Source organism: Mugil cephalus, chromosome 1 (genome assembly GCF_022458985.1).
Source record: "Mugil cephalus isolate CIBA_MC_2020 chromosome 1, CIBA_Mcephalus_1.1, whole genome shotgun sequence".
In the NCBI taxonomy this organism is placed as follows: Eukaryota; Metazoa; Chordata; class Actinopteri; order Mugiliformes; family Mugilidae; genus Mugil; species Mugil cephalus.
In genome coordinates, this window is record NC_061770.1 from 44,363,702 (window position 1) to 44,386,738 (window position 23,037).

Below are 23,037 nucleotides of genomic sequence, written 5' to 3' on the forward strand. Positions count from 1 at the left end.
GCATTGCCGCACACCCTGCCAGCTTCCTCTGCGAAGATTCAGTAACTCATTTAGAGATGCGTTACTTTATTTTCGAGGTCCAGGGCTGAACCGAAAAAGAAATACGAGGAAGGGGCGGAGTGCTGGCACTTTATTTGCCTGAGAAACGAGAAGCTGCTGTAAGTATGAGTCAAGACACCGCTGAGGTAAAGGGACGAGAGGCCGCAGCCGTGGACCCACCGACGAGACACCGGGAGGGCGGCGGCAAGGGGGGAACAGCTGCACGTGAGTCCTGAAGTGGTTGGGTACACATGTGTTTGGACGCTCTTTGTCATTTGTCATTTCAGCTGTTCACAACTGACATCTAAAACTAATGTCCAGAGGTTTATTAGTCTACGCAGATGGTGTGCAACACCAGGTTCTGACTCTCAACAAGAACCTTCCAGAGAATAAGATGTTTTTATTCATCTGCTGTTGATCAGCCTTCAGTGTCTCACATGTGTTTGTTAAAGATATGACGCGTTGGACCAGAAAGGCTCACTGTGAACTAGGACTGTGGCCCTGTACTGGTATTGGTGATAATCGTGGTGTAGAACAAAAAATTAAATTTCAATATTGTGTTAAAAATGTATGATAATACTGTGTAAATGATTCGGTGTCACTTGAACACAGTGTGTTTTACATCTTCCATTGTTTTATACCATTTTTGCTGATATCGTGACATTTTTTGCCCACGATAATGGCGAAGGGAAAATCTGATATCGTGACTACAGTTACCTCCATGTACAGCATCTTCACCCAGAAACGATTACATGTCGATACGGTGAGTGTGGGTTTAGAGGGCAGACTCTCAGCTTTAGACTGAGGAATGTTTATGTCTGGATTGGTGCAATGGTGTGGGGATTTCCACAGAAATAAATCTATTACAAAGCCAACTGGACTAAGCTTCGTGTTTGTAGGCCAGGTGTCTTCAAGGACCCCCAAACTGATGGAGAGATTAAGTAGGGACCCCCTACCTACTCTAAGTGTTCTATATTAAACTCAGCCTAGTGCTATTTATAAATATACATTATTATTATTATCATTTTACATTCAATATTAAGCTATTCAAATAATACAGGTTCAAATTCCAACAGTGGGGTGGCTGTGCAACTGCCATAAACATACATGTCTTTACCTTTAAACACGGTTAAATGTAGTAGGGAGAGTGAATCACCAAAACATTTTGGGCCCGGATGGCTGATGGGAGTGAGTTTCACGTTTCATGTTTCATGTTGCGTTAGCTTCTCTTCCGGAGCGTGCGTCCGGATTTCGGCTGGGGACTGAATAAATTGCGGGGAACCTGACAGAGTCAGCGCGTGACATGCGGCCTCGTGATTCGATCAGCAGCGATAGGGGCGGGGCCTACTGGGTACAGGAAGCTTAGATTGACAGGTCTCGGCTAGTGTCGCGCTCTTCAGACACCTCCCGTATCGCCGAACGAGTGAAGTGCTGACTGGTAGATGACGTCTCCTGCCTCCATTTCTCCCTTTACTAAAATATGTTGGATTCATGATAATGTGCAGTATTTAAAGGAATTTAAATTTGTGGGGGGAGGTTATGGTTGAAAATTAAATATATATATATAAAAATGTTTAATCAACCAAAGATTTTGCAACCCCTCTGCAGTAGCCTACCTCCGTGGACCCCTTAGGGGTCACGGACCCCCTGTTGAAGACCTGTAGTCTATGGTGTAGGCTGATTGCAGAGCCACTGGTCTTTCAAAACGACCATTTTTTTAATCCAATTTATTAACCTTTTTCTGTTCTCTGAAGGTTGAAGTCTCTGGCTGCCACTTGAAAACTAACTGGCATTTAGAAAATCCACTCACTAACTGGTTTATCTAATACTAACACGTTTTTTTTTTTTTTTTCAACTTCAAGTTAGAAATAGTAAAAAAATAAAATAGCCCCAAGCTGATACACTGGTACTTTTTTTTGTTGTTGTTGTTGTTTTGCTACAGATGCAGGATGCTGTCACCTAACGGCTAGAGGGGTCGTTGCTGTAACAACGGTTACCCTGGTCACAGGACTCCTTTCATCCTTACTTTTATGCGGTGAATATGAACACAAAGCAGACATTTATCAAAGTTTTTTTTTCTCTTCTGCCTCATCCACATTGAAAGTGGTCTAACTGTGAGAAAAACTCATCATTTTAAAGTACATCTCCAGGCATTTGAATAAGATACGTTTAAATTATAAATTTGTATTCTGTGATGTTTCAGTCCTACATGGATTTCAGAGCTATAATCCACTTTTTCCTCATCACTGTGAATTGAAGTCACGTGTAATGACTCTTTTGTCAGTCATGTGGACGGCTGCACCAGACATGGATCGGACCTCCAGAGATTCAGGAAAGGAGCAGTTGCAGATGTGTCAAAAGGAGCTCCAAGATCTGACCCTGATGCTACACTCCGTCACTAAAGGTTGGCGATTTTCTTCAAACTCTTCAAATGGGAGAAGGCACTTGTAGAATCAGTGGTTCCGGTGCTTGCAGGCTTATTTTTTGTTGTGTTCCTCTTCCTGTGTGGAGACCCCAGGTGCAGCTTGTGTCCTGGCGGCTGGCTCTGGTGGATGGGTCACTGCTACTTCTTCTCAGTCGGGCTGCAGGAAAATCGTCAGTGGAACGAGAGCTCCGAGTTCTGCCAGGAGCACAACAGCAGCCTGGCTATCATCAAGGACTCTGCAGAGATGGTAAAAGGATATTTGAAAATCAATTTAATACGGTTTTAGTTTAACGCAAAAGGTTCTTGGCACAATTCAGGGACTGATGGCCCTTTAAACAAGCTTAATTATTAACGTAACTTTGGATTTATGCTGCATCAAGTCCTACGTAATCAAAAATAAAAAAACGCTCCATGATACAGTGGAAAGACCTCTCCTAAATGCTGCTTCCACCACAGGATTTCATTCAAGGGGTGATGAAAAACTTCTCCCAGTTTCCTTTCCTGTGGGTGGGGCTGACAGACAGCAAGCAAGAAGGTCAGTGGCGGTGGTTGGACGGGACGGACATCCAGCACTACATGCCGTGAGTAATGCCTCTCCCGGGACTTTATATGGGTTAGTTGAATTTATATATATAGTTTTATTACCCTGGACTTTATATTGTTTGGCATTCAGTGGCCTTAATGTGCATATAACAGCACTGACGCCGTCATGCCTTTTAATTATTAATTTAGAAAAAGTGTACACAAATTCAATATAAAATGGCCAGAATATGACTTTATATTAATAATAATAATATTATTATTATATATGGCCTAGCAAGCCCCTTCAGTTTGTCCTCATCCAAGCCATTCCACTTGTTCATATAGAGAGCGGCCACATCACCGAAAACCCAGTCCATACTTTTTATTATTATTAATTTTATTTGATGTGGACATCACAAATACACTGAGACTCTCCCAGCGGACAGACCAGATGCTTTGCTTGAGCGTATATAGCAGACGTGCTAATTTTCAACACCCTTGTGACCTCGCTTGCACTCGATACCTGCAGCGTGTGTGTGTGAAGCACACAGAGCCGATAAGGATGGATGTAAGAAAGTGTTCATCACTGCTGGCATTAACAACTAGTTAGCTCCAGCCACAGTTAAGTCCCATGCAATTGATGAACCAAATGTTTGACAAAAAGAACAGTTCTAAAAGAACAATGCTACTTAGCTAGCTAGCTAGCTAGTGTGAAATGCATGTATATATCTATACATCTATATATATATACACACACACACACACACACACACACACATATATATATATAAACACACACACACACATATATATATATATGAATAACATATGTAATTAGTTTGTCTCCAAATTGTTTGGGTTCAAACAACTTTTGGTTTTTGGATTGTGAGCAAAACTCATGGCATTAGTATCTATGTTGATCAGTTATTAATTGTAACTGTTTGATTCTGTGTTTGTTGTTGCAGTGTGTTTACTGAAGTAGACTGAAGTAATAATAAATAATTAAATTCTCAGTGTGTTTGTTAGCTGTTTGTGAAATTTTGTGCTTTTGCTCTCATCCTGCGCATGGCCTCGGGGGCTGAGGCTCCCCTGTAACTTAAAGCCTAGTGACGCCCCTGTGTGACAGAAAACACTTTGAACTTAGTAACTGCTCAATAGATGCAGACGTGAAATTAGTCTCAACCTCGAAAATATTTGTGAATTAGTTTTGTTTGCAGAAGGGAAGAACGTCTTTGTCTCAAGTCACGTACAGTATAACTGTATTAACATTTAGAGCCTACAACGTAGAAAGTAGCAGAAATGAGGAAAAGAACATTGAATGGGAAGTGGTGTGTCCAAACTTTTGACTGGTAGCTTATGTTACATCATAGATTCATACTTTGAAAACCTTGTGGGATATGATTCATTTCAGTGCATTCATTATAATAGTATTGCTCAATATAGCTACAGTACTTTCTGTGAAATTGTACTGAACTGTACGTTTTTAGCTAATTGCTAAAAAACTTTAAGCTAAATGCAGGAGAATTAGGAAAACACAAACCACAGAATAGTTTACTTTAAATTAAATCCAATCTAAAATTCTTATCAGTTTTGTTATTCATTAATTATTTAATAGTTTCATGGCTCTGCGTGTGTTTCGTAGACTGGCGGTGGACTGGGACGCTGATCACAGGGACTGCGCCGACCTGAGGGGAGGCGGGAGTCTGCTGGCGGCCGACTGTGAGGAGTACACCTCCTGGGTTTGCAAGAAGGAGTCCTGACAGGCAGACGCACACTGATCCTCGCTCATTTTGCATTTTACTGCATATTTAAAACAACGTGCTGCAAGACACCACCTCCAACTGAATTCAAAGGTCTACTTCAATTCACTCCTGATGGATGAGGCTGTTTGCGATGTGACACGTTTCTAAAGCGCTTCTGTGTTTATAGATGCTGTAGCTGTTTTGCTATTTGCGGGAAGTCATTTGCGATGAAAAACAAGTCAAAGAGAAGTGAGAAAGGAGATGTCATCAACTTATTTGTGTGAAACGTTTATTCCGTGCATATCTGAGGCATGCACGCAAACACTTGTGTCTACATGAACATATATATACAAATACACAGAATACATTTCTGTCTGTGTATTGATTTTGTGCAACTTTTCCTTTAGGCTCCAATCTCTTAAAATAAATGCTCTTATAGCGCCTCCACCGTTTTGTTTTTCTTACATACACCACGTCTGAGTATTTCAATGGAGATGTATTTACATCAGCAACATTACCACTTTAATACAGAACCTAGATATTATAACTATCTTGTTTTTTTGTGTGTTGTTGTTATTGTTTTTAAGTCAGAGCATCAAATTTAAATTTAACTTCTGGCTTTGATTTTGGTAACATCTTTCAGCAGAACATTTTGAGCTCACGTTCTTAAAGTCAGATTGAATTCCTCTCTGGGGCTTTCTGTCAGTTGACCGAGATCTTGTGCGGATCGATGATTGTGATGAGCGTGCGACCGTCCATCGGAGCGAACAGAGGGTACAGCTTCCCTTCGAAGTTCCCCGTGAAGGTGTAGATGTGGGACTTGTCTTGTGCATTGTAGAAGGAGATCTGCCCTTCTTCGTAGTCCAGGTAGATCCCTATGCGCCGCGGCACGAGGCTGACGGGCAGCGGCGTCTCCGGCTTAGTGCACGCGTAAAAGTGTTTTGTGCTCCGCCACAGGGCCCAGAAGCCCTGCTTCGGGGTCATGGGGAAGCGCCCGTGCCTCTGGGAGTCGGCGGCGGTCACCCCGATGCGCCAGCAGCCGTTGTTGCTTAGGTCCACCTCCCAGTAGTGGCGGCCACTGCTGTAGCCCTGCCAGCCCACCACGCAGGGCCAGCTGTCAAAGCGCTGGGAGTTGTATGGTAGGTCTGCAGCCGAGAGGCCCTCCTGGACCCGACGCTGATCTTCTGAAATCAGCAGCCACGGGTAGTTGGTCTTGGGGTCGAGAATCACATCAGCTGTGAGGAAAAGAGATGAGTGAGCTCTTCATGCTACAGCTGTTGCATGTGTTTAATTCTGGTCATATGTGAGATAATAAAGTCCGTACCTGCTGCACTGCAAATCCAACTCCAAACTGAAAAAAACAGAGGCACAGAAAATGAGTTGTGGCTGCAGTGGATCAATTCAGTTTAATTTGTCTCATATTAAACAATTATAAATAGTAAAAAAAGAAAAAGAAAAATGAATAACGTCTGCATGAACATTTTTAAAATACACACCTGAGTTGGGGATGTATCTTGGAGTCCCTGCTTTCCCCCTCTTTTGTTTCGCCAGCAACCACAGCTGTGGGATAGTTTTCTGAAAAGAACGAATAGACGTGTCACGCACAAGAAGTGAGTCTGTGACTTCTGCGCCCTCTTATGATTGAGTGTTCGATAATTAAGGAGGCCTCATGAGTCCAAAAAATTACACCACGCGCCGTTAGCGCATGGGCAATTTGGTTTCTATCACTGGGTTTATAATGGCATTATTGCTACGAACAAAGCTCTACCTGGGTTGTTAATAAACTAAATTAAAGTTAACATTTCCGTTGCTTTCCTAAGTAGTGAAGGAAAGTCTTTAAGAAATCTCTGCATCGACTTTTGGGTCCAATTTGGGCTGATAAAAATGTACATATGGATTCAAGAAGCTGCCATTTCCTTTCAAGAACAAGTGTGATACTTAGAAGATTCACAGTTTGGGAGAAACAAGGATTTTCATCTGTGAATTGCACACATCTAATCACAGTTCAATAAAAGCAGAGAGAAGGATGTTAGCTCCTCTTTAAAGCCCTGTAAGTCATACTAGCACATTAATAGGTATTTATTATTATAGACGTAAAAGCAGGCACTGAATGCACCGCTACGTGCTTTCAGATCTCGCAGAGACTGTAAGTTATCATGACCAGATAAGTCAGATAAGCCATATGAACTGAATACTGACATATTCAAAGAGCAAGGTTCCCCCAGATTGCGCGTTGCGTAAAAATAACGTTTTGCAACCTCGGCGCTGTTTTTATGACTTGTTATCACGAACAGTCTTAATGTTCATCTTGTGATTGTCCAGTCTCATGCTGTCCACTGTCCTTGTGTTTCATGACAGTCTCCGGGGGGGGGGGGACCCTTTCTCACATACGCAAACGTTTATTTCCTGAAAGCTCAGAACTGCTCCGGGGGGGAGGTGCTGATGTCCCTCACCGTGCTGTCTCCGTCGAGCAGAGTCCAGGTGATGAACTCCAGCAGAGGCAGCAGTTTGACCAGATTTTTCTTCTGCGGGCCCAGCAGACGCAGCGCTTTGCCCAGCTCTTCGCTCCGCACGCCGCAACTCTGCAAACACAAACACAGATTTACCTTAGTTACTTCCCGATTAACTGTGATGTAAGCAGTTGTGGAGCTTTAGTAGCAGACTTTTGTCCCCTCACCTCAGTCGTCTCCTGCAGCTCCTTCGCCCACCCCATAATCCTGAGTTGTGCCTCCTCGTTGGCAGCGAGTTTATTCTCATCCCCTTGACTCTCGGAGGTTAACTTCTGGAAATTAAACACACAAACTGAGTGAGCGAATATTCATATTTTTCAGTACTGAATATGAGAACAGTTTTGATCTGCAAGTGACCTTGTGGACGTGGTGGAGTTCATCAGCCCACCTCAGGATCAGTTTCCTGCTCTCCTGCAGACTACGTTCAGCATGATGGTCTGAACTCTGATGCTCTGTCTTACTGCTCCCTTCCTCTGGGTCCCAGCTGCCCTGCTGCAACCCACATTGCACACATTCAAATACATTTCAAGCACCATCATATATTAGAAACAACAGACAAATACAGTGTAGAGCGTCACAATGTGGCCGTCAGCTGCGGCTAATCCACCCATCACAGTGCATTTACATGCAGAGTTTAATCGAGCTATGCTCAAAATTCGACTTTCTGACTCCAGTCCTTGTCCCAGTTTACATGCAGGACAAGAAAATCGAATAACTGTTCTCCTCTTCCACACTAGGTGGCGATACGTGTCTTTTCAGCGGGATAATACCACATTAATACGGCCCGATTTCTGGTTGACCTATTACGTGATATAATAAACAAGAGTCGGCAAACCGGCATTTCAAACAACAACCAGACGGATAATAGTACATTTTTTAATCTTATACGTAATGTTCGCGATACTTCTGGTGCAGTTAAGATCCGCGCTGTCCCTCAGACGGCTCCATTTCTCTTCTTCTTCTTCTATGATCGGCTTTCTTGGACGTGTTTGTTCCGGGGTCACACGCCAGTGCTGCGGTGGTGGAGCATGCGCACACGCTTTATCCGATGAAAACTTCGATTCCAATTGTATTATCTGGGTGTCGCAATCGGACAATGAGAACTCTGATTTTAATCGGAGTAACGTGTTTACATGCGCTTAAATTCTCCTGTTATACTCCGATTAAGGCAATAATTCGGGTTTTTTCACGTGCATGTAAACGCACCGAGTGCCAGCGGACACGTATCCTATCTGCATTCACCAATCCAATTAACGTGGCCATCAGTTTGTACAAGCGATAAACGTCCATGGCAACGCTTGTCTGAGCCGTGCAGCTGCTCATAAATCCCAGAAACCATGACGTACTCAGTGAGACTTTGCATCTTCCCTGAAAGAAAACCTGAAAAAACAAGTATCTTCCATCTGAACTTCTAACTGGGTCAAGACCATATAACTTATGTCATGCTGCTCTCATTTTCTCTGAAAAAAACAAAGTTTTGTCTGATGTTTATGGTGAAATAGGCTAGAAATGAGTGTTTGGGAGCCGTTCTGTATACGATCTGCTGTTACATTTACACTTTAAAACTAGAGACTGATAAAAAGAATAAACATGAATATGTGTGTGCTGTCTTTCTCTGGGTCCTACCTTACACACTCGGTCCACCTGCTCCTTCCAGTTTTGGATGAACTGAACGCACTCTTGCAGGCTGCGGAGGTCCTTCAGGCCGTTTTGACGAGGGTGCTGCTGCAGGAGACAACGGCATGTCGCTTACAAATCACGGCACAAGACAAGAGAAGAGTCAGCTCCTGAACCGGTGGCTTACCTGTGAGCGTTTGTTGTATCTGACGGGGGCCGAGCTGTGGGCCTGGTGGCTCTCCTCAGGCAGTGTCCAGCGTACGACCCCCACGGAGTCGCTCTGGCCAACGAGGGCGTCCTTGACCTCCAGCAGAACACCCACCTCTGCAGGTGGAGAGATTCAGGTGTTAAAAAAACATAACAGATCTCCACACATCAAGAGGAAAGAGAAAAGGGCGCATTTAAAGCGGTACTTTTAAATTCAACTGAACAAATGTGATGGTTTGGTTCAAGTCCCATGATGGTCTACGTTACACACATACAAAACCTAAATCAACAAAAAATTAAATATAAATGCCACTAGATTCAAGTAATTATTTATATTTTTATATTTATGTGTATATATAAAAAAATCCCTACTTTTCTCAGGCTTTAGGATAGTTTTCATCTCCATGGTGGTTTCCTCACTGTGTCATGAAAAAGACAAAATTAAACAAGTTACAAAACCACAACCATCATTTTTTCTTATTAAACAAAACATTTCCCCTTTTCTTTTTCATACTATTACAAAATGATTCTTAATCGTGCATTAAACTGTAGCTGGAGGAGCTAATCCTTTATTTTCTAATGTATAAAAATAAGTTATATGTTCTTCAGATAATTCAAGACATTTTAAAACCAGCGGGACATACATCAGTGGAACAGTAAAATACATTTAGACACATAATAGAGCTACAAATTCTACCTAAGTACTGAGAAAAAATAATTGTTATGTGATTATAATAATCACCTGTAGTATTTAAAAAAAAAAAACAAAAAAAACAAATACAGTGAAGAAAAATCAAAAATAAAGTTGATGAATAAGATGAATTCAGAAAAAACAATTCAAATAAGCTTTTCTAAATACAACTGAGCCCTAAAAGCCCAGACATATTTGGCTCTTTGCTGCACCTTAAATCAGAATATCATTTTCTTACACAACTCCACACTGTAAAATATAATCGAAGAAAAATGGAACATGGTTTAATACAACTTATTAGAGCTAAGTTTTTAGTTTAAGTACCACTTGATTACTACGACTTGAATATATAATAAAACTTACTTTAATCTATTCGGTTTGCTTCACTTAATTTCAATCAGTGTCCTCTACTTGACACAAGTTGCGCTCAGGTTCACATCAGTGTTTGATTCCACACAATCATCTAAGGACAACACACAGGCAACTGCATTTCCACAATTACTTTACACAAAAATATCCTCAGTCACTGAACAGAGGTGGTCCAGGGGTGCAGTGATCCTTCATGTCTTACCTGTGTCTGATGGAGCGGTCGGCCGTGCGGCTCAGCTGGTGGAGAAGACTGGACAGTGTCTGCTGCCTCCTCAGTGTTTTCATCTGCACATGTGCCCTGAACTTTGTACCGGTTTATGGCTTCTTAGACATTTAAGGAAACAGGTCACACACAGATCAAATTTACAGTAAAGAGCTGCACCTAAGACAAAGTGCTCATGGTTTAAACTGGAAACATGACGTAAAAAGTGCAAACAATACCTATTAAATTAAAGCAAATATTTTGCGTATCAATGTGTCAATGTTAACTTCCTGGTTCCCGTCATGTGTATTAACATCTGCCTCCACCTGTTATTTGTTAGCTCTAAAGCAGCGGGGATGTCCGCCTGTAGAATTAAGATTACAGGGTGGTTATAAATCACTGCCACGTATTTGATCCATTGTTCATTTTTAAATATTCTCAACAACTAAGTCCTGGTTAAAACCTGCCTGCAACTGTACCTACCTCACCTACCGCTACTGTAGAAAGGCGTCAGAACACACGTTGTTTTGTGGGAGACTGGATGCTTCACAGACCAGTCAGTGTGTCCATGCCGACCCCGTCCACTGTCGACAGCACCAACACTGGAACATCAGAGTGAACGTCAGCACTGGACCACGGAGCATTAGAAGAAGATGGAGATCTTTTTGTCAATGAATAGGGGAACGTTACCAGGACGCAAGGAACACCATGTTGTTATTATCTCAGGGATTTCAATAACATGTCAAAGTAACATCCAGAAAAAATGCCTGTAGAGCAGGGCTCTTCAATGTTTTTCAGGTCAATGACCCCCAAACTGATGGAGAGATTAAGTAGGAACCCCCTACCTACTATATGTGTTCTATATTAAACTCTATATTTATAAATATACATTATTATCATTTTGCATTCAATATTAAGCTATCCCTTAACCTTTTACCAGAATATGTTGGATTTGTGTTCATGTGTATTTAAAGACATTTAAATATCGGGGGGAAATGAAAAAATATATATATCTAAAAAGTCTAATCAACCAAAGAGTTTTTGACCCCCCCTGCAGTACCTCCACAGACCCCTAGGGGTCACAGACCCCCTGTTGAAGACACTACATTGCAATGAGATCATCCGAGTTATTATTCACTTCATTGTTTTGGCTGATCAGTGTCAGTAAACATATGTTTTACTTTTACTTTAATACCCAGATCTTTTGCTTAGTGTATCAACAAGTAGTTGTACGTGTAAACACGCAGACGTTGTGTGTAAAGTTGTGCAAAACCCGTTGTCGTGTTGGAGACGTGGTTGGGAACGATCAGTTCAGCCGAGTGAACGTGAAACCAACTGGCCACGATCAAACCACTCCCTCCACAAGCAGCGAGCGTCTTCACATTTATTACTCAAATGCGGGCAAATCTATGATGAACAAATGTAAAAAAATAAAAAAATAAAAATCCAAACTCATTTAAGTTTTGATATTTCTCTTTATGTCTTTGATACGCTCACAACAAGAAACGTGTTTGGTTTTTATAAAAGTGGCATCACATCTCTGATTCTACGACGTCCAAAGCCGGCTGCAGCGTCAGCGTGGTACCTTACAAATATGTACAAGTAAAACGCATATAAAAACAAAACGAGCTGCTGCTCTTCCAGCTCCAGTGCAGGATTTGTCCAGGGCTCCTCCCGTGTGAAATGTTCAGTTCCAGTTATTGAAGAACTGCTTGAAGATGATGGTCTCCTTCCCCTGTGGCAGAATCTCCACCTGCAGCACAACACACATAAACTTTTACTGTACTGTAAATGTTCTAGAGGTCATAATCCAGGTAGTTTAAAACAACAACACGCAGCTTTAGCAGAGAGTTTCCTGGAAACATAAAGATATAAATATGCAAAGTGGGATTGCAGCTTTTATTTGCCAGTGACGAAGATGACATTTTAACAAGCATTACCTGTGTCTTCATCCTGGGGTAATTCATTTTCTCGATGAAGCTGTCTGCCATCTGCAGGGCCGCATTCTTCTCGGCGGCATTTGCTCCGTTACCTGCGGGTCAATCGGTGAATTTAATTAGTGCTTCTGTTCAACGGCATAAATCGGTTTCATGGATAATTCCACCAAAAATAAGATCACATCCTTTCGATTGCCCCGATTTATTTTATTTTAAATCCAGTAGAGAAGTTCAGCCCATGTATGGAGCAGCAAACTGAGCAAACTCCTAAAAGGAATAAAATAAGGAGGGTGTGTGAAGTGGAAGGAGCCTTAATGATTAAGAAAAGTGAAGCTGAGATTTATTTTCCCGACAGAATTACAAGACAATCAGCAGAGATCAACAACAAAATCCCCTCATATCTCACATATGACTTCACGTTAAGACCAGATAAACATTTGTTGCTCCCTACTGACCTTGGAACTGAAGGTATGTTCACCGTAGCCCAAGCATACGCTGCAGACATGTGTTACATACAGATAAAGACCTTGTACCAGCAGGTGGGAAACAACACAGTGCAATGAGGACACCCTTTCATAAGTCTTTAACCTTGACTTTTCAACAAGAAACGATAACAAGCGTCACTTCAGAGAATGTGGTCTAGACGCCTCTGATCTTTGTGCTCATGTACAGATAAAAAATACACTCGAAACGTGGAGGTTCCACTTTGGCTTTTTTACGTACGCAAATTTCATCAAGCCATTTTGCCACATTACAAACACTTTTGTTTTTTCAGGTCAGATCAGAGGCGGAGTGCTGGTTTCAGGTAACACTAAACTCAAATAATGATAATAAAATAATAAAAAAATAATAAAATAATAACAATTATAATAAAAAGGACAGGGCTGAAACATGAATTCAAAAGCTGCAGTTCCTCAAACGACCACTTTAGGCTGGCTCATAAGCCGAGTCAGTCCCCCTCCATGTAAAAATGTCCAAAAACATTTACAGCCCAGTCCAAAACACCAAGTGTATATAACTTCTTCTGCGTAACTCACACACTTAATTATATTAACGATCAAAGTTATACATAAATAATGACTTAATAATGAATAACGACTACTTTGAATGACAGGTGGGTGTTGTCTCAGGTTGCTAGCTGTTAGCCTCAGTTATGCTCACAGTGCAACTCTTTGGCAAATTCTGAATTAGTCCGGACTCATGCTACGTTCACACTATCAGTAACAGACATAGAAGCTACAATACACTTTTAGTAGAAGCCGGTGAAGTGTAGCAGCAAACTGACATGGAACATAAAAGTTGATTTTCTTCGAAATCGATGCGTCTTCTCGCTTTGCCATGTTATACTCACAGCCAATGACGTTACTGAGCGCCTGAGTGACAGCTCAACAATGACTCTACAATGTTCCTGGCACTGAGTTGTAGCTGTTGTCGCTCATAGTGTGAACTACTACTCCATTAGGTGGAGTCAGACGCTGCCAAGATGCAACACCAGCCTGAGCTTCAAATCCACTCTTTGGGAACCCTGTGTCACACAGGGTTCGTCCAGTCCAACAGTCAACGCCCCCTAAACTCACCTTTCAGTCATTATTTTTCACCATGTACGTTAAAATTCCTATCTCGTTAAATAACCTTCACTCTGTATTCAGCGTTTCCTCACCTTTCCAGACGAAGATCTTTCCGTTGGCGCCGTTGTCCAGAATGAAGCAGTCGTCACGAACCAGCAGATCCTTGGCAAACGGGCTCTTCTCTGACACTTTGGTCGTGGACATGGAGCCCGTCGCGTCTGACACCTAAAGAGTTGACACAGACAAGTTGTGTTAAAAAATGAAAAAATAAAGTATAAAAATAAAGTGTTTTAAAAGTAGTGCAGATTTCAAAGTTGTGTAGATGGAGTCACCTTGTAGAGGGAGGCAGAGTTGGAAGCGTCTGCTTTGCTGTCTTCTTCTGGCGTGCTCTCTGCCAGCGCTGGCATCTGTCCCAAAACCTGCACAGCAGCACAAGACTGACTACTTAAAGACTGACTACATTCCTCTGAGTAAAACAACGTGACGACAAAGCAGAGCAAACATTTTCATGTCGCTTCGAGTGAGCTTTCACCTTGAGCATCTCCTCCGGCTCTTCCCCCTCGCAGATGTCCACGATAGAAGCTTTGCCGTGTCTGTCCGTGTCACGGATCAACGAGGCGATCTCACGCACCTTCTGCTTCTCGAAGATGTTGGCCTGAGATCCGATCCACGACACGATGGTCTGTAGAGCAAACGATTGAAGACGATCAGAAATCATTGAAGGTTTGGTTTGGGTTTGGTTTGGTTTTGGTTTTTGTCGTGGCTATTCTTGTCCTGTGCGTGTCCTCCTACAGCTGGATGATCTCACCTGTCCGAGATCGAGGATGAAGCAGTCCCCCTTGTTGAAGCTGTTCCATGACAGCTCGACCTCCTTGGCACGGATGTTGCGCTTCCCTTTGATCTGATACAACCTGTGCACCGTCCCGCCGCCCTGAGTCTTCCTGAAGCCCGACTCCACACCACCCTCCTGTTGAGGAAGGGGAGCATGCACTTTAAAGCGTTTCTGCGTTATATTATTTTTTGTTTTTTTAGTGCTGTCAAACAATCCAAAGTTTTAATCCGATTAATCACATGGTTGCTGTGGATTAATTACGATTAATTTAACTTTTAATATCTAGATTAATCGCGTTTTATTTTAGCAAACAGACTCAAGAAGAAAGGAATACACACTACCAAAAAAATAAGTCGCCACCTGGATTTAACGAAGCAAATAGGTGTGGGCCTCTTCTTGGATAATTACTACATAGGTGATTATCATTTAACCACAACTTATGCAATGAGTAGCTTCTCATTTCTTAATCAACCATGTCGAAAGAGTCTTTGCCAACCGCCAATGTCAGCGTTCTTGTCTTGGCTTGCCTCAGAACCCCTGACTAACGTGTGCTTGGTGTTCATGTGCTATTTTAAGCTGGAAGTGCTTCTAGGAAAAGAAAACTCTTTCCTGTAAAGTGTGCACAGTACTTTATGTTGGTTGACTTTTTTTTTTCACTCAAATTTCCCATGGGGAGGGCCAACATGCTGTTTAGCAACTTCCATCTTTATCGGCTGGTTCTGCTGCCAGTCACTATCTGATCAACTGCACATTTGCGCATGCGTGACGGTTTCTCTACTTGGACAAACTTTTTTGTCTCAGAAGTAACTCCTCCAGCTGTGAAATAATAAGAGCTATTTATCTAAGCCACAAAAAGGCGCAGGATGAAGATTTTGCAAGAGTAGCAAATTCTGTGCTTTAGCAGAAACAGATACATTTTTTATTTTGGTTTACATTGAGACTTTGCTTAGTTCCCTGCTTGACTCTTGCTATAAAAATACTAGGAAACTGCAGGTGAGAGAAACCTTAGTAAAATGCAGCTGAACTCTACAGCTCGAGATTAAAACACAGTTATAGTAAAAAAAAAAAAATGCTGTTAATTCAACTCATCTGTGGCAATTTTTTCAAGCATCTCTCTGGCTACATTTACCATACATGGACAATATTTTTCCCAAATATTCAGTCAGAATCTGACGTTCCTGACGTATGTGAAGTGGTTCAGCCCAAAGCGGAGCATCAAGAGGAGAACATGAGGAATATATAGCCTATGCTTTTAACAATGCTGCCCACATCCATTCTGGATTGGTTTGCCTTTGTATGGTATCACCATGCTCTCCATGTGACTCAACCGTCTACTCTGATTAAGGTGGCCCCTTTTATTCTGACTGGACAATTACTCAGTTGAATCCCACCGCTGACCTCTAGGACCGAGGCCATCTCCGGATCCTCACCTTGTAGCTGACCCCTCTGGGGAAGAGCTCCATGAACTCCGGCGTCTCGAAGCCCTGGACCTGCCGGTGCTGAATGGGGTCGCCGCCCAAGAAGTTGTCCAGCTGCGTAGCCAGCATGGCACAGGCCACCTGCTCGTCCCGGGACGACTTCTCACCTGAGACGGAGAAAAAAAAAAACAAGTTAAGCCCCTGCAACCTTGTACACGGTAAGTGGTAACAGATACTGGATAGAAGGCTGAACTCCTGATTTAAGAGACGTTTAAATGTCAAATCTGTCGAAAAAGTTCTCAATCAGACAAAACTGATGAGGTGAGAAATGACGGTAAAGTCGAGACAGAAACAAGGGCTCTATCAGAATATACAGGAGAAGCGAACCGTACAAAGGCATCGTAGGGTCATCAACTGTAAACAAGAGGGAGGGAGGGGTCAGAGAGATGCATGCTTGAGCAAAGAGAGAGCTCTCCAAGCTGTGACAATCAGCTTAGTGTTACCTAAGCACCGGATACATGCTGGAAACAACAGCCACATTTGAGTACTGTAAAAGCGCTCCTGCATTTTTAATGGGTCCTGCTCAAAAGCCACCCCCCCCGTTTTCCCTCTGGACGTCCTTCCCTCTCTTATCATCCCTCCATCCAGATTCTCCTCGCACAATGATGGAGCAGGTCAAGCGCTGTGTCTCATGTGTCATCGCCATTCACGGGAGCGTTATTAGCTTTTCAGGCGGAGCACTGGGCCAAGGCTCGGCGTGTAGTAAGCACTGGACAATGGTCAGCTGGGTAAATAGAAATAGGAGAGGCGGCCATTCTTTCCCTCCGAGTCAAGGTTGCGCGGTTGAAGGATAATTATTTATGTGTTTCCACATAAATTATTTTTTTTATTTTATTTTTTTCCCGATCGTTTTGAGTCTAACTGAAAAATAGGGAGAAAATAGTTCGGTTCAACATTTTTGTCCTTAGATTTAGATAAAAGAATATGAGGAACTAAGGCTCAGATTTAGAAATACGACAAATTAAATAAAGCAAAAACTAATCAACTTTGAGGAACTGCCTGAAAATGAATGAGTGTTTAAATTAAATTTGATTATATTTGATCATCATCTCCACTACAACTGTTTCTCGCTGGTATTAAATCCAGATGTGTCTCCGGTCTCTCACCTATCCACATGTGGAGGTCGGCCCCCTCTTCCCCGCGGTTCTTCAGCACCAGATACGAGTCCCCGTTGAAGAAAGCTCCCACCTCCGAGGGATCCAGCGCCACCGCCTTCATCTTCTCCACCCTCCACACCCGGAGACCCGGCTCCCGGACCTCTGGGCCGAACTGACCCGGTGCTGCCTGGAAGTGGAGCATGCTGCAGGGGGAAGAAGAGAACGGAAGAGGCCGGTAAGACGAAAGACTTTGAAGGAATCTACGGATTGAAATCCCCTCAGTGGAAAACAGGAAGTATACATATGTGACATTTAGTCACTGTGTGGATTTGGTGTTAGACGCCTGTTTTTTGTTGAAAAAAAAAGAGAAGTAAAAGAGGAAGTTTAGACCAACAACGTGTAGACCACATGCCGAACTACGTCACTAGAAATATATTAAAACTCTTTGGAAACTTCCATCAATCAGAGATGTCCACTGGTCTCCATGGCAACTGAAATGCTGGATTTAAGTGGAGGGGATTTCATTCATTCACACACGTCTAAACTCCCTTTAAGAGCGGCCATAAGTGTGATGAGTCTCATTACACCGAGACTTGACACAAAGCCACAGGTTGTGTTGCTGCTTGAAATAGCCATGAGCTGCGTTACGTCACTAGCTTTTTTTTTTTTTTTTTTTTTACAACACAAGCACAAAGCCCAACTCAACACCAGCCTTGTTGCACAAAACCAGGCCTGGCTAAGTGCAAGTTGGATCATGTCACAGGTAAGAGAAAGCCAGACGTAGACTGTCACAGAGGAAGAGGTAAAAAAAAAAAAAAGAAAAAAAGAAAAAGAAATAGAAAAAAAGAAGATGATATAAAAACCGTGCCAAACCAAACCACTGCATCATCCTGTCTGACTGTGGGTATTTTGCACGGTTTCAAAAATAAACCGAGGCTTGCAGAGAGACCCTGCGTCCTCATATGGGGACTCATATGAGGTTTTATTGCAGCTTGTTCTGCTTCATTTAAATCTTAAACACTTTGGTCTATCATCTAGTGACAGCACAGGTTAAAACGTATTATTTATGCTTATTAACGTTTCTAGTTTGATATGACGCACAAATTTAACAAATTTTACCAACAGCAACGAGCTACAGCGTCGCTAATTAGCAAGTACTCGTTTGAGGACATTGGGACTTCGTTGTTCTGTCTTTGCTCAGCCATGTTCAGGTATTAAAACAGTTTCATATTTCGTTACACTTTGGTGACTTCTTTATGATATAAATAATTAAATGATACCAGTGTCCACATATGAGGACATCGAGGACATGATGCTTAGATTTTATACGTCTTAGGTCCTACTGATCCCAAATACATTCATAACATTATGACCTAATATTGTGCAGGTCTCCAAATCAGTTGCGACTCATCGGAGAACGGACACAGGTCTTCTGAGGGTGTGGGTACCTCCTAGTTTCAGTGGTCACAATGTTTCGCCTGATCTGTGCGTTTGCATTTTGGTTTGGACAGATCAGAATCAGACGGATATCCCGTCGGCGACATGCAAACATTTCAGGCCTTATCGCAACCATGTAGCGGCTGACATTTCCTCTCTCCTGATAAGAAGAGCGCTAGAGAATTAGAGCCGGTTCACCGTATGAATTGCCGCTGCAGCAAAATGTAAATCTGGTGGAGCTCTCCCGTCCTATACGTTATAAAAGTCGCCAGGTCTAATTTTCACTGGCAGGCAGGCGCCGGGGCACGCATGTAACTGATAAAGCTGGGAGCTGCCTGTAAGCTCTCGCCTGCTAGGTGTTGAAAATGACACATTAGTCAGCAGAAAAAGTTAAAATATTAACGGCAATAATCAGCAATTTGGGCGGTTAAACCGGGCGTTAGCGGAAGCTCCACTCTTGTGTGTTTCACAGCTTCGCAGATCGAGTCACGCCCTTTTCTTTATCAGAATTCATCAGAAATTGCGACTTCGCGCCATCTTTGTGAACCATCCCCAACAAACCGTGCGATGCCTACGCTGCACGGAGAAGGCTGACAGCGTGCAAATGTGAATATTTCAATGCGTAAAAAAACATGCAGCACACGCAGAGGCCCTCAGGTTAAAGTTACCCTGCTTTGACAGCGGCTTTGAAGAGTAAGTAAGGAGGCATGGAGGGGGAAGAGAGAAAAAAAAAAAAAAAAAGAAGCCACTTAACTGTATGATCTCCCCCGGTACCTCGGCCATGCTGTCTGACTCGGCCTCCATTCTGCGTGTCCACTGGACTGTGTGTGTTGTGTGTTTCTCAGGTTGTAAGGTATCGAGAGGCCTGGTGAGGAGGAGTGTTTGAGCTCACCTGGCCTGGTTAGCTTATATGCGCGAGGTAACTGGAGCTGGAGTGATGAAAGCCTACCTGTGGCCTGTGGATGTGTGTGCGGGATGTGTGTGTGTGTGTGTGTGTGTGTGTGTGTGTAGGAGGAGGGGTGGGGGGGGACTAGAGTCGGGTTCCTGGATTCAGGCTAAAGCTAAACACCAGGCCGATGATTACTGAGAGCAACTTCCTCCGTGTTTCCCTGCTTCTAACTCCAGCTCTCCCTCATCTTCCCACATTTCAACTGGCACTCAGGACGCCCATAAACTAATAAAAGTGGAAAGGGGAACTACTCCTTTTTTTCCCACTGTTATGTAACTTAGAGCCGACGTTTCCGGGTGGATCACGGGTTTTAAAAACGGATATAGTTGCCCCCTGAGCACAAACAATAAGTGCCCTAATAAAGGTTAGACTTCTGGGTAAGATTAGGATGACATAAGCAAATGCAGTGCCAGCAGTTTAATCTCTACGGCTATGACGCTGGCTCAGGCAGCAGAGGCTCATGGATATTGTAGTATCTGGTGTCACGTAAAACAAAAACGTAAGCAAAGTAAATCATGATAAACCAAACCTGAAATCATCAATCACAAATGCTAATAACATGCTTCTGACTGTCTCTGACTATACTGTGACCTGGTGAGGGGAGGGTTGTCTGTGGATCATCTCACAGATACTTGATCAGTTTGGGATCTAGTGAATTTGGAGGCCAGGTCAACACCTTGTGCTGTTTTTCATGTTTTGTTTTTGTTTTTGTGCGTCTGTGTCATGGGTGACTGCTGCTATCAAGAAGTGTCATTGCTACGAGGTCACTATCATATAAATAGATAGAGTGGATCATCAGCAGCGTCAATGTGTCTACTTTATTTGTTTATAGTCACGTGTTAACTACTACTATTGACGTTATTGACAGCATGTCAATGTCAACCAATTTGCATCTGAACAAACACTTAATATTTAAACATTTTTTCGTTTGGATACACGTGACGATCCATGGTCAGTTTGGAGGGCTAAGTACTACAAAATAACCATTCAGAAAACCCTCTAGATTCTAACTGAATCATTTAATTCATGCAGCACAGCTTCTTTATTTGTGCCGAACCTGATTTCCACTGCATGGTGAGGTGGAGGCATGAACACTTTCAGTAATGAAAGGAAATCAGTGATGGGTTAAATTCAAAGATGAGTCCCGATAATGTTGCCAAACAGAAAATGAGGCGGCCCGAGACGACCGGGAGGTAAGAATGAGATGCCCTCCCGGGCCCGCCGGAGCGCTACCCGGGGCCCGGCCGGGGCGGGGGAGAAAAGCCGAGGAACCGGAGTGGACGGAGGGGTTTGGATGGAGAGGTCACGGATAGGCTGCCGGGGTCACTGAGCCAATCAGTCATTCACGCGTTCTCGAGCAGAAAGAAATATGAGAGCGGAGCAGCAGGCGTGGAGAGACCTGAGAGCAATCTGTCAATTGATGATCAGCGTGTGTTCTTATGGCTGGGTGCACTTTACATTTATGAGATTAAGAGGCTGAAATCAAGCGAAGCAGACGAGGGGGGAGAAACAGAGAAGATAAAGAAACAAAGAGAGAAAGGCAGCACGTATTATACGAACGCCAAGCTTCCTCTTTCTGGACCGTATCACAAGTTTCCTGCTGCCTCAATACCCCGCCCTGACAATAAGGAAGTTGTTAAACAGTGGCAAAATGTGGTGATGTGTACCGGGTAAAAGGGGACAGAGTGGGGAAAAAAAAAAGTCAGGTTACAACTTCCTCAATGACAATCGTAAAATGGATAGAGAGAGAGTTTGCAGACAGAAGGATGGATGTCAGGGAAGAGTCTTGCAGCAGTGTAGAATGAAAAAGATTCATTGCTCCGCTGAGAGGTTCCTCGGCTGATTCAGGGAGGAGGAATGTGATGAGCAAACAGGAGGGGGGGAAAAAAAGCAGCAAGTAAAATAAACAAAAAGTGAGAAAAGAACACAGGGGAAAAAAAACAAACAAACTGCAGAGTTTTACAGGAAAATGTGCAACAAACTGAAATGTATTAAAGTTGAAGCTTACCTTGTAAAGTTGGGAAGTGAGTTGGAGATCAAAAACGTGTTCGACTGGAGAGCGGAGAGCAAAGCAGCAATGCAAGGAGGGACACGTCCTTAAATACACAAATTCTTTCTCTCTCACGCACACAAAAGATATTTCCTGCCTCTGTCTGCGGTCGCCTTAGCCCGGCCCTCTCGACTCCACCGCTATAGAAGAAAAAAGACATTGATTGCATCAGGATTCAAAGCAGCTGGTGGGTTCATGTACAAACTAGAATCTCTTGGCAGAGGCGTTTAAGGCTTGATTTAAAAAAAAAAAAAAAAACAGATTTCTTAGCATTTCAGTTAGAACATTTGGGGTAAAAACATGAAGCAACAAATCACTTATTTGTGTCAATTATTCTCTCATACTATCATGAACAAAATTTACTTTTTCTGCTGACTCAACTCTCTTTAACTTAAAGTGCTCACTATCTATGAATCAGTGCCCCCACAGTTAAAAATCACCATAGAAACAGGTCTAAACACTGTTATTACTCATACTGTGACTTCCCCTCTGGCACTGCCCTCTCAGCAGCAAACACACTGCAGACAGTTACTCGGCGCTGCCTGCTAACGCGAAGAATTTCCACAAATCTGCGCACATGTGTATTTTAACTTAAACAATTTTGAACCAAATCTACAGAGCAAATTTTACTGTCTTCAAAAACAATGAAATATATTTAACTGGTTGGGTTAAAAGTGTTTTTTAAATTCTCATGTCATACTCATCACACTAAGTTTTAAGTTAAAATCCTTACACTAAAAGATTTTATTTGTGTATTTATTTGCGTCTTTATTTAAATTTGTTTATGGCACTTTTGGACCTCCATACAAAATCGCAACACGCACCAGTTCCACTTAAATTCATATGTTTTTGATACTTGTCAAATCTGTTCATGCTGGGGTTAGACAGTTAACACTGATGCTGGTTGGCGTTTTAAAATCCGCAGGTTTTGACTTAACTCTCTACGTTTTAAATAGTTTACCTGTAAATCTTCTAGCGTGAGAGTCGTCTCTGCTAACGTGTGACTCCCACTCATTTCTACTTCTACTAGGTGGTCGATGCGTTGACTTCCTGTCAGCAGCAGGTGAGCTCACAGCCAGAGCTGTATATTAGAGCTGAGAGCGCCCCCCAGTGGTCGGATTGCGTAGATTCAATTGTCATATTATTAAATAAATGAACTGAAGTCACTTTGGTCAAACTGTGAAATAATAAAGTTGCTCCAATAGATTTTATTTGTGGATGTTTTTCTTTTGTTTTCATTTTACCATTATTTACACTGATCAGCCTCAACATTATGACCACTGACAGGAGAAATGAATAACATTGACCATCTGTGGCAATACAATGTTCTGCTGGGAAACTGTTGAACCAGGCACTGATGTGGAT

At 42.6% G+C, this 23,037-nt stretch overlaps 3 protein-coding genes across 5 annotated transcripts; 1 reads left to right on the forward strand and 2 right to left on the reverse strand.

The window, feature by feature from the left end:
* Positions 1-47: 47 nt before the first annotated feature.
* On the forward strand, positions 48-5,173 carry LOC125019670 (CD209 antigen-like protein E). The gene is made up of 6 exons (XM_047604596.1): positions 48-264; positions 1,982-2,074; positions 2,324-2,443; positions 2,551-2,711; positions 2,921-3,045; positions 4,629-5,173. Exons 1-6 carry the CDS (start codon positions 165-167, stop codon positions 4,744-4,746), a joined length of 717 nt encoding a protein of 238 aa, XP_047460552.1. The 5' UTR covers positions 48-164; the 3' UTR covers positions 4,747-5,173.
* Positions 5,001-10,563, reverse strand: si:dkey-219e21.2 (E3 ubiquitin-protein ligase TRIM39). Of its 3 annotated transcripts, XM_047604358.1 has the most exons (11): positions 10,325-10,359; positions 10,117-10,216; positions 9,435-9,481; positions 9,043-9,179; positions 8,865-8,963; positions 7,596-7,730; positions 7,406-7,510; positions 7,182-7,310; positions 6,225-6,303; positions 6,053-6,079; positions 5,001-5,963 (listed from the first exon to the last, which is right to left on the reverse strand). In XM_047604358.1, exons 3-11 carry the CDS (start codon positions 9,466-9,468, stop codon positions 5,431-5,433), a joined length of 1,278 nt encoding a protein of 425 aa, XP_047460314.1. In that variant the 5' UTR covers positions 9,469-9,481; positions 10,117-10,216; positions 10,325-10,359; the 3' UTR covers positions 5,001-5,430. The 3 variants fall into 3 exon arrangements, with proteins under 3 accessions (XP_047460314.1, XP_047460307.1, XP_047460301.1); XM_047604351.1 differs by lacking the exon at positions 10,117-10,216 and having other exon boundaries at positions 8,865-8,960; positions 10,325-10,563; XM_047604345.1 differs by lacking the exon at positions 10,117-10,216 and having other exon boundaries at positions 10,325-10,557.
* A 1,216-nt stretch (positions 10,564-11,779) lies between these two features.
* capgb (capping protein (actin filament), gelsolin-like b) lies at positions 11,780-21,812 on the reverse strand. Its single transcript, XM_047604465.1, has 9 exons — positions 21,631-21,812; positions 17,246-17,439; positions 16,092-16,246; positions 14,638-14,796; positions 14,362-14,511; positions 14,162-14,248; positions 13,922-14,054; positions 12,265-12,356; positions 11,780-12,077 (listed from the first exon to the last, which is right to left on the reverse strand). The coding sequence occupies exons 2-9, from the start codon at positions 17,436-17,438 to the stop codon at positions 12,012-12,014; spliced, it is 1,035 nt and encodes a 344-aa protein (XP_047460421.1). The 5' UTR covers position 17,439; positions 21,631-21,812; the 3' UTR covers positions 11,780-12,011.
* Between the last annotated feature and the right edge of the window lie 1,225 nt (positions 21,813-23,037).